Raw genomic sequence first — 12,154 nt, forward strand, 5'->3', positions numbered from 1 at the left:
AGGAGGTCACCTGCGCTGTCACTCGAGCTAGAACCACTATCAAGTGAAGTACTTTAATGAAATTTGAATGACAAAAGGACTGTGCTTTTGCGATGTTGTGTCAGTCAAGTGATGATAGTGATGAAATGTCAGCTGTAAATAATCAGATCCTCCTTCATATTTCAAAAATTTACTGAATTTAATTACTTTAGAAATTCAAAAATAAACTGAATACAAAAAAGGGATTATATTATAAAAAGTATCAACTCAGATAGCGCAGTTAAATCTACGCATCCATATTCCGTTTACACAGACCGCTTCGAATATTTTGCGTAATACCTTTTTTTCAAAAATCGTTACGGATGATTTTTCGATTTTGTCTCTGATCCATATGTGACAATGGGAACAGAGCAGGTAAGTCGCGGTGGAGGTTTAACGCGATGCCATACAGGAGGTTTACATCGATGCTTTTGAAAATAAAACAACGCAGTTAATGGCAACTTGGCTTCGAACGGACCAATCACAGGGAAGCATCCTTGTAGGCCGCACAGTAGCCATCCATGTAAAACAAACTCATTTTATTTTCAAAAGCATCGATGTAAACCTCCTGTATGGCATCGCGTTAAACCTCCACCGCGACCTACCTGCTCTGTTCTCATTGTCACATATGGATCAGAGACAAAATCGAAAAATCATCCGTAACGATTTTTGAAAAAAAGGTATTACGCAAAATATTCGAAGCGGTCTGTGTAAACGGAATATGGATGCGTAGATTTAACTGTAAACTAATGTCTGTCCCTCCTTGACTTTACAGTACACGAACATACGGTAATGCAATCCTTATGGGAATTTTAGCGCGGCGATGCCGATTTTCTTCAAAAGAATTTTAAATCGAACATTACCAGGGTCCTAAAAATGTAGGGCCATAAAAATGTTAAATTAAAACTAATTTGTTACAGTCAATAGCATTGTAGTAAAACAATATTTTTCATTGTTTTTTGTGAGTGATAATCATTTTCGAAAAGTAATCAGCAATTTTATAATCGATATGTGTAATAAGTTTTTTTGGTAAAGAATGTTAAAATATCCAACATTAAAAGTGGATGTTGTTCTGCGGTTGTTAATTTATGTATTGACAGTATGTATAGACAGTTCTGAAGTAATGTCAAGAAAAATATAAAATAGATTGTCAGCCATGTTTAAGTAAAGTTTTATACTGTCCTACAGTTGAGAATAAATAAATTATAATTGTTGATGGTCAGTTCACCTAATTATTTATTTATCGTATGGCATAGATACAACAAGAACACATAATTTAAAAAAAAAGTATATAAAACACTACATGAAGTATCACAAACGAACATCTAATGTATTAATATACTGTAAAACATTTTCGGTCGCATTCAGGAACTCATCGAAAACTCCAGGGTATCGCCTTCGGGGGCATTCCTCAATAATGTGGCGGATGGTCTGCCGTTGCGCACCACAATCACACTCAGGAGTAAGGGCCTTTCCCCATCTATGCAAGCTGTCAGCACATCTACCGGTCCCTGTCCTTATTCTGTTCAGCGCCGTCCATGTATTGCGGGGCAGTTCAAAGCCTGGCGGTTTCTGATCGATACAGGCCATTTGGTGTGATTCCTGTGGTGAGTCGCTCTCCCATTGTCTTCTCCAAGCGTTGGTGAGGTCGAAATGTTCCTGATGTAGGGAGGTGGCCCTTAACAATGGGGGATATCTGGAGCGCAGTCTTTTCATTTCGATATCAAGCTTATCATGGTGGATGGGTAGTTGATGGTTAGCCTCGATTTTTCGATATTCTCTGAGAAGAGAATGACTTCTTCTTAGTTTAGGCGGAGGAATGTGACTCAGAATGGGAAGCCAATAGTTCGGTGTTGGTCGAATTGTACCTGAGATCATTCGCATTGTCTGGTTTAATTGGGTGTCAATGATCTTCGTGTGTTTGCTATTGAGCCATACCGGCGAAGCATATTCAGCCGCCGAGTATACGAGTCCGAGAGCGGATGATCTGAGTACGGAGGCTGAGGACCCCCATGTGGTGCCACATAGCTTTTGGATTATATTATTTCGCGTCTTCAGTTTTTCTGCCGTTCTTTGTAGGTGTTCCTTAAAACTTAAGGTTCTGTCAAGAGTCACTCCAAGATATTTTGGTGTTGAGTTATGAGCGAGTAGTCTGTTTTCAAAGTGAACGGAGAGTTTTTTGTTGGCTTGGGCATTATTAAGATGGAAACAGTTCACCTAAATTAAATTATAACAAAGAATATTAAATACGCTTATAATTATTACTGATAACATAGTATTGAGTAACTCATTGCTTATTTGGAAAATTTGGATTGCAATTGCAGTTTAGTGTTATTCTAAAATACATAGTTTAAATACATTTTAATTATTTATGTAGGTACTTACGTATTTATTAAAGTTTAACATATTTATGCGCTTAAAACAAAATTATTTTTAATTTATTCACATAAAGGTATTTGTCGAAACAAAAAATGTTTTAGAACCCCTGACAGCCACAAAATGTCAATAATATTAATTCCTAAGTTATTTATAGTTATCCTATAGAAAAAAGTAAAGTTGCTTAAATCCTGTTTCTGATAAAATTTGGCATCACTGTTGGTCATAAGCACTTATACTGTAAAGTCAAGGTGGGACAGACTATAGATAATTGTACAAACATAACATTGGAGGAAACGTTATTAGCACCATAATCAAGTGAAACCGTCTGTAGTGAGCAGGACTTGTAGCCAGGGACCCAGAATTGAATATGATAAAAAGGCAAACATCAAATTTCTGCCAACTGGAAACCCTCAAGCAAGGGATAGAGAAGAATGGAGCAGAAAGCTTGAGAAGGTCGAGACCCTTCAAGGGCTGCAGCACCGTGATGATTGATTGGATGATTAATATGGTTACACCGCAGTTTTGACCTACTTCACTGTAATCATTGTGTAGTCATCCAAATTTTTAGTTTCCTGAAGTTTCTTTTTCGTGTCAGCTATGAAGGCTAAGTTTATCTTACGATTTTTTAGTTTGTATTTTTTTTACTACAATCCTCTACAATTCCAAGTAGCTGTCTTCCAGCTTGTGTATCATTGACTTGCCTGGTTCGTCGTGATTTTGATCCATCTGGCCTTTAATTGGACGCTTCTGAGTATTTGTGCTTTCTCAAGTCAGGATACCAAAGTGTAGTAGATAAGTCTGATGCTGAGGATGCCAACTTGCCGTCTTTCAATCTTTGTAAACCTTCTCAACAAATCTTTGGTAATGACGGGACTTATTTAGTGATGTGTTACCACTTCTTGTTTTAATTATATTTGTTTTTTTAGATTTAGAAGAAAGAGGAAACAGAGGAAACCGAAAAGAAGAGTTCCTTCGTCATCTGAGAGTGTTGCAACAGCTAGTTCTGATTCAAAAAGAAAACAGAGGAAACCAAGAAGAGTTGCTTCGTCATCGGAGAGTGTCGACAGTAGTTCTGATTCCTCCGATTCTTGTTCACACTCACGACGTATATATAAGAAATTATTATCTAGTTTCAAAAGAAACAGCAAGACTGCAGCCAAAGAACGCACTGAACAAAAACCTGAAAGTGATAATAAATTCCACAATTTACCGAGCTGCTCTAGAGATTCGGGACCTAGCAGTAGTATCGATTTTATAAATAGCAGTAATTTATTAGATCTTAGAACCAATGTTAAACGGGAACCTAGCGCTGCTGTTGAGCTGGCAACGCCAGATTCTTCTGGCCCGAATGAGCGAGGCAGTTTTGTAATTAAGACGTTAAAAAAAGAGCCAAATTCCAATAATTTATTAGACCTTAGAACAATTTTTAAACGAGAACCTGCTATTGATCTGGCAATGCCTAGTTGTTCTGTCGCATCTGAAGAGACCGAGTTTATTCCAGATCAGAATACTCGAGATCATCATTATTTACTTAGGAAAATGAGAAAAGAGCCACATGAAACATTACTTAAAAGACCGCATATGAAATATGATTAAAATACACTCCGCCAAAAAAGTATCGCATCACCTTAAAAATGGGACATTTTTAATGTCTTATATTTCCTAAACCTGTTGTTCGATTTTAGTGATTTTTTTAATATGTCATGGCTTTATTCTTCAAGAATATCGATGTAATAATATTGTTGCTAAACAGATTAGTGTCATTGTATACCGGGTGTAACAATGATAGTGTGTTTTTTCCTCAAAGTTTGGAACACCCTGTGGAATATTCTAGCATATATAAAATATTGAAATTAAAACTCAACTGTAACCTTAGGCCATCTTAACATTTTGCTTTTTGATTCATTGGCTTATGTTGGATAATGAAAAAGTTAGGTACTTTAACAACTAGCAACGTTCTTCATCAATACGGTGTTTCTAAATAAGTGCGACAAACTTTAAGGGGTAATTCTGAATGAAAAAATAATGACAGTTTGCTTTATACACATATGTCCGCAAATGCTTCGTTTCCGAGATACGGGATGTTGGAATTTTTTCTTACAAACTGACGATTTATTTATTGCTCTAAAACCGGTTGAGAAATGCAAATGGAATTTGGTGGGTTTTAAGAGGTAGTTATTGCGCATTTTTTTGGCATACAATTAACAATTTTATATTCACCATTGGCGTACATACGGGTAATATGACCTGTATGCACGCCAATGGTGAATATAAAATTCTTAACTGTACGTCAAAAAATGCGCAATAACTACCTATTAAAACCTACTAAATTTCATTTGCATATCTCAACCGGTTTTAGAGCAATAAATAAATCGTCAGTTTGTAAGAAAAAATTCAACATCCCGTATCTCGGAAACGAAGCATTTGCGGACACATGTTTATTAAAGTAAACGGTCATTATTTTTTCATGCAGAATTACCCCTTAAAGTTTGTTGCACTTATTTAGAAACACCCTGTATTGATGAAGAACGTTGCTAGTTGTTAAAGTACCTAACTTTTTTTATTATCCAACATAAGCGAATGAATCAAAAAGCAAAATGTTTAGATGGCCTAAGGTTACAGTTGAGTTTTAATTTCAATATTTTATATACACTAGAATATTCGACAGGGTGTTCCAAACTTTGAGGAAAAAACACACTATCATTGTTACACCCGGTATACAATGACACTTATCTGTTCATCAACAATATTATTACATCGATATTCTTAAGGAATAAAGCTATAACATATTAAAAAAAAAGCACTAAAATCGAACAATAGGTTTAGGATATATGAGACATTAAAAATGTCCCATTTTTAAGGTGATGCGATAATTTTGACGCTTAGTGTATTAACTCCGGGTATTCTTGGTTTATTGATTATTTATTGACTATTTTGCAGATTATCTTGAGCCTAAAAATTGTATAAATATTGTATATTAATTTATCTTATATTTGCGATTTATTTTAAGTTGTATAATTGTGTACCTATCCATAGGTTAAATTTATTTTATATATTGTTAATTACTCTTTTATAATTGTGTATTGTCAATAAATATGACAAACCCACTTCCAGCCAGTTTGTTTTTTATTGATATCTCAAATAACCAAATAGTCCTGGATCACGTACCAAATAAAAGATTATTACTAGCAAGCTGAAAATTTGTTCATAGCTTAAGGGGTTATCGTAGTGTAAAAGTACGAAATTCAAATACTTTTTTGGGAATTTCTAAAATAAAAAGTACTGTACCGATTGTTTTGAAAATTTGAATGAGCATTCACTATAAAAAGAAATACATGTAAAACAATTTTCATAAAAAAATATTGAAAATTAAACGATTCGTGCGCCATCTACTGACGCCGTGAAAATAAAAACAGCTCCACTGCTGCAGTGATTGGGACTAATAGAGATCCTGAAACATAAAATTTCAAAGTTATTGTTGAAATATTTATTTTCTATACCATCAACTAGGAGTTTTTTGATCGGATAAAAATGTCAATTTGGCGGTTTTTGAAACAGAAAATGTTTTAGCTAATTAAAAAAAAATCAACACTTCATCATTTTTACAAATTTTAATATTTTTCAAAAATCCTAGTTGATGGTATAGGAAATAATTTATATTTCCATAATCACTTTGAAATTTTATGTTTCAGGATCTCTGTTAGTCCCAATCACTGCAGCAGTGGGGCCTTATTTTTATTTTCACGGTGCCAGTAGATGGCGCATAAATCGTTTAATTTTCAATATTTTTTATGAAAATTGTTTTACATGTACTCCCTTTTATAATAAATGCTCATACAAATTTTCAAAACAATTGGTACAGTTCTTTTTATTTTAGAAATTCCCAAAAAAGTATATGAATTTCGTACTTTTACACTAGGATAGCCCCTTAACGGTGTCGAGTCGGACAAACTTTGATGTACGGGAACACTGGAACAGGGGAATCTCCAATTAAAATAGCTATGATGATTGCCAACCTCCGTAGCAGAGATAGCACCCGAAGAAGAAGAAGGGGAAAAGTGGGAACTAAAACTAAAATAAATCATGTGAGTCATATACCTATATAAAAAATTTGTGTGTAGGTCTTGTACAAGCAAAATTAAAAAATTTTGTTACTACGTAATAAATTGTGCTTAACCCCTTCGGTACGGTGATGCACCCGTGTGCATCATGCTTGACTGTCCTCTCAATACGGTGATGCATACGGGTGCATCATGAGTTTTCGTTCGCCATATACGGCGGGCCACCATCTGAATCATATTTCTGGTATTTTTGTTCCATCCGAATTACCTTATTCAAATCTAAAAGTGGGGAAACCACGCCCAAAAGTGGGTGATGTCCAGGAGATTAGATTTAGTTAATTTGATTGGTGATAAAGTGATAAGGTTGTTTGGATGTTTGACTGATGGGATTGTGTGGGAGGTGAAGTTACTGTGCTGCTGTTTACAACTTACCTTACTATCCCTTGCAAGATAATTCGGATGGAATTTCCCAGATTAGGAGACTGGGGCGATATCAAGCACAACATATAATCTGGGGAATTCCATCCGAATTATCTTTTTTAATAATTTTTGCTTAAAATGGCATTTTATGGATAAAATTTAATTTAACTCACATACTATGTAGAATAATATTTATTTTTTTTTATAATAAATTTAATAAAAATAGTTTTACTATTTCTAAAATTAGTGTTATTATTCCATTAACTTTAATTAGTTGTAGTGTGATACTGTATTTTAACCGACTGCGCGAAACCGCCCGGTAAGCGCTCGAATCCGTATATAGGAGCCGACTTGCCGAATGACGATCCGGCACGAAGGGGTTAAATAATTTATTTAAATTAACTAAATGTCTTTTGTTAGTAGGTATCAACTCAATATATATATATTTTTTTTCAATTAAAAACGATACGAAAACGACTGGCGATAGAAAATTCTAATACCAGTCATCTTGACCGCTCCGGTGCTTCTAGGTATGCAAAAATGTTGGTGCTTCTAGTGTTAAATGACCCTAAAAGTTTGAAAAGGTAAACTGATAAAATTCAATTTTCAGCATTTTTTTAACAGCATAAGGCAATCAGATAATGGTTTGTAATTTTTTTTTGCAAAAAACATACGTACATACTTTAAATGAAAAAAGTTTGCGCTTCGAGACTTAAGTAAATTTTTTCAAAAAAAATCTCAAAGTTTGACCCCTTACATATCTGATAAGCACGCATGTAAAAATTTGAAATTTGGAGTTGTAGACTTACGTCATATAGGAGTTACAGGCCTGAGAAAATGGTCAAAAATCAATAATTTGAGCGTTTGCGGGTAGAGTAATTAAAATTCAAACAAACTGTATACTCTGGGCTAATTAGCAAAATACATGGAAAAGTTATTTACCAGCAATTTTATTGCTGGAATCGAATCTTATGATTGTATATTAATAATATAGGTGTGCTACTTTTTTTTATAAATAAAATGGCGCCCGAAAATCATGTTTTTTTTTTTATTTTTGCTCCATAACTCCAAAGATTTTAACTTGACACCAAAAACCCCCAAATAAAAATTCACTGTAATTAAATTCTGCATACAGACGTGTTTTTTCCGATTTACTTCGACGAAAATTTTCCCCGGAAAATGCGGGTTTTTCCAACAAAATCTTTAATTTTCAACTACAATTTTAGATAAGTAATTGTTTATCAATAATTAAATATCTTGGAATAAAAGCTCTTTTCGTATAGATTATAATTCCAGAAGCCGATGGAAATTGAATGAACAATTTATAGTCGGTTCGTTAAACTCGGGCACAACTGGCTAGTGATTTTAGTCGGTAATTTTTTTGTTTTTGGGCAATTTTGACAAAATTACTAACTATTTAGTAATTTTTTTTTGCCAATTTCACCAAATTGGCAAAATTACTTACTTAAATCACTAGCCAGTTGTGTCTGAGTTTAGCGAACCGACTATAGCAACAATTGAATTTACGGTCGCTATAATAACCATAATAATTCTTATATAATATTCTTTTTGTATACTTAGTTGGAAACATATGGGAAACTTTTTTGTTATTCATTTTACGAAAAAAAGTTATTCTTTATAAAAAGTTTTGCATGCTCTAAAACCTAAGATTCAGTCATCAGATATCAAATTTTGTCGATATTATACGAGGTATGTCAAAAAATATAAACTTCGTTCAAGAGTAAAGTACCTTTAGAAATACAAAAATAGACGGTTTAGTTTTGATTTAAATCTGTCTCCTGCCATCCCCCGATAGCGCTATTTCTAGGTCTACCTTTTGTCAAGGAGGCTATGCAAGAAGACAAATTTAAATCAAAACTTCCGTAGTTCTCGGTATACAATAAAACTATTTATACCGGAGTAAGGTTAGAACGCCCTCTAACGGGGAATAAGTGAAATAAATGGCGTCATTTATTTCACTTATTCCCCGTTAGAGGGCGTTCTAACCTTACTCCGGTATAAATAGTTTTATTGTATACCGAGAACTACGGAAGTTTTGATTTAAATTTGTCTTCTTGCATAGCCTCCTTGACAAAAGGTAGACCTAGAAATAGCGCTATCGGGGGATGGCAGGAGACAGATTTAAATCAAAACTAAACCGTCTATTTTTGTATTTTTACTAATGCCATACTCTGTATAAGAGTACAAAGACTCGTTTCATATAGTTTCTCTGAACCGCATTTTTGGAATATTTCCCAGCGGTGCCTGTTGATATTTTGATATCTAGGTCAACAGAAAACTAGAATCGAGTCGCCATTTATTTTAAAGTACCTTTATTTCTCTCAATATCGAAAATTCTTATTATGAAAAGTTGTTTGGAAATAAAAACTAAGATCAAATATGCAATTACATGCTTCTAATTGAAAAAAAAAATTTTCCAAATTTTTCTCAAATTTATTGATACTAACTTCGTTTTTATTTATTACACGTACGATAACTCTTTAATTATTACTTTTACGAAAAAAAGGTATTATTTATAAAAAGCTCTGTGTGTCCTAAGACTGAAGATGCAACTATCAGATATCACATTTTATTAATTTTATACGAGGTATGTAAAAAAATTTGAATTTCAGTCAAGAGTAAAGTACCTTTATTTTTCACAATATTGAAAACGGTTATGAAAAAAGTTGTTTAGAATTAAAAACTATGTTTCAATATGCAATTACATCCTTCTAATTGAAATATTGTGAAATATAAAGGTACTATAATCTTGAGCGAATTTCATATTTTTTGACACACCTCGTATAAAATTAATAAAAGTTGATATATCATTGTTGTGTCCTAGATTTTAGACCATGCAAAGCTTTTTATGAAGTATAACTTTTTTTCGTAAAATGAATAATAAACGAATTATCATATTTGTAATAATTAAAAACGATGTTGGGTATCCATAAATTTGAGAAAAAAATTTAAATTTTTTTTCAATTAGAAGAATGTAATTGCATATTTGATCTTAGTTTTTAATTCCAAACAACTTTTTATCATAAGAATTTTCGATATTGAGAGAAATAAAGGTACTTTACCCTTGACCGAAATTCATATTTTTTGACATACCTCGTATAATATTGAGAAAATTTGATATCTGATGATTGAATCTTAGGTTTTGGGGCATGCAGAACTTTTTATAAAGAATAATTTTTTTCGTAAAATTAATAATAAAAAAGTTTCCCATATGTTTCCAACTTAAGTAGACACGCTGTAGATTATAATTCCAGAAGCCGGTGGAAATTGAATGAACAGTTTAGCAACAATTGAATTGTTAATTGAAAATTTACGGTCGCTACAATAAATAATATCTCGGGAAAAATTAAATTAAATCATGAAAACGGTATTGGAAAAAAAGCGGCACGACGCTTCTTTAAAAAGAAAAAACTTTTAATTGTGATGAATGGTTCCTGAGATACAACCGGTCAAAGTTGACCGGCATTTACGGCAAAGACATAAACGATAGGATCATAATTTTCGAACCATAATCTTTTTATTTTTGTCCTCTTTCTGCACACCAATTTTCATATCTTTAAAATACTCATAACATATATTATTATAATAAAAACTATCGATATTACGAGTGAAAATTGTCAAAAATAGCAAAATTCCAATCAAAAATTAGGTTGGAGAAAATGTAATCTCAAAGTTCAAAAACAGTATACGTTAAAAAAATGCATTTTCTCGGCTTCCCATGGAGCAATTTTCTTCATTCTCGTTTTGTTCCAAAATAACTCGAGTAGAGCCATCTAACTAATGCATTATTAAATGTCAAACTTGCTTTTGTTTTGTTATAATACATTAAGTTATTTATAAAAAAAGAAAACTACATATTTTTTCCAGTTGTAGACATTTTTAGATAAACTTACTACAAGTGTACCTTTTAACGTTAAAAACACAAATATTCTCATTTGAAAGCTGTATAATTATTTAAACAAATTAAAATTTTTTGTTATAATAGACAAATTAATTTATTTTAACAAAACAAGAGCAACTTGTTTTGTCATGAGACATTTAATAATGCGTTAGTTAGATGGATCTACTCGAGTTACATGGGAATAAAAAAAGAATGAAGAAAATTGCTCCATGGGAAGCCGAGAAGATGAATTTTTAACGTATACCGATTTTGAACTTTGAGATTACATTTTCTCCAACCTAATTTTAGATTGGAATTTTGCTATTTTTTGCAATTTTCACTCGTTTTCACTCATTTTATGAGTATTTTAAAAATCACAATTAAACGTTTTTTTCTTTTAAAAGAAGCGTGCCGCTTTTTTTCTAATACCGTTTTCATGATTTAATTTAATATTTCCCGAGATATTCTATTTGTTTATAAGCCAAAAAATTATTTATAATTTTAAAATATTCTCGAGGCCGCTTAAATAGGCCAATTTCAATTCTGTAAAGTACATTAGCTAATTAGATTGTCTTTCTATACAAAAATCATAGTTATTATTATTTATCCATAATTCATAATTATTGTAATTATTATAGCGACCGTAAATTTTTAATTAACGATTTAATTGTTGCTAAACTGTTCATTCAATTTCCATCGGCTTCTGGAATTATAATCTATACGAAAAGAGCTTTATATTATGAAGTTATTTAATTATTGATAAACTTAAAATTTTAGTTGAAAATTAAAGATTTTGTTGGAAAAACCCGCATTTTACGGGTAAAATTTTCCTCGATGTAAATCGGAAATACTCGTCTCTATTCAGAATTTAATTACGGTGAATTTTTTTTGGGTGTTTCTGGTGTAATCTGGTGTTTAAAATCTTTGGAGTTACAGAGGAAAAATTGAAAAAAACACGATTTTCGGGTGCCATTTTGTTTATAAAAAAGTAGCACACTATCTGCGGACTTTGCATACTTATTTTATTAATGTATGTAATCATAAGATTCGATTCCAGCAATAAAATTGATGGTAAATAAATTTTCCCAAAAATGACCTATTCTCCGATAATCTGCCCAGACTAGTACTGAAATAAAAATTAATGTATTTTCACCAGATTTCACAATTAATACAAATTTATACAACATTATGGAAATATTAACTTTCATTTTGAATTTTGGCAGTTCAGAAGTTGGGATATTTCATCGCATAAATCTTGTAGACTTGGATCCCGCGTACCAAAAAAAGTTGATTAATAACAAGCGACCACCAAAACACCGCGAGTAATGGTTATTGGGACCGTGCAAGTTCGGCAAAGCGACCTCTATTTCTACGC

General features: G+C 32.5%; 1 protein-coding gene across 4 annotated transcripts in view; it reads left to right on the forward strand.

The window, feature by feature from the left end:
- LOC114329471 (E3 ubiquitin-protein ligase Topors-like) overlaps positions 1-5,510 on the forward strand; it is a 70,850-nt gene extending 65,340 nt beyond the window's left edge. For all 4 annotated transcript variants that reach the window (XM_050643784.1, XM_050643781.1, XM_050643785.1 and 1 more), the window contains one exon: positions 3,324-5,510. In XM_050643784.1, the coding sequence (XP_050499741.1) occupies positions 3,324-3,993 (670 nt within the window). In that variant the 3' untranslated portion in view covers positions 3,994-5,510. The remainder of the gene's footprint in view (positions 1-3,323) is intronic.
- Positions 5,511-12,154: the final 6,644 nt, after the last annotated feature.

This window comes from Diabrotica virgifera, chromosome 2 (genome assembly GCF_917563875.1).
Source record: "Diabrotica virgifera virgifera chromosome 2, PGI_DIABVI_V3a".
Lineage (NCBI taxonomy): Eukaryota > Metazoa > Arthropoda > Insecta > Coleoptera > Chrysomelidae > Diabrotica > Diabrotica virgifera.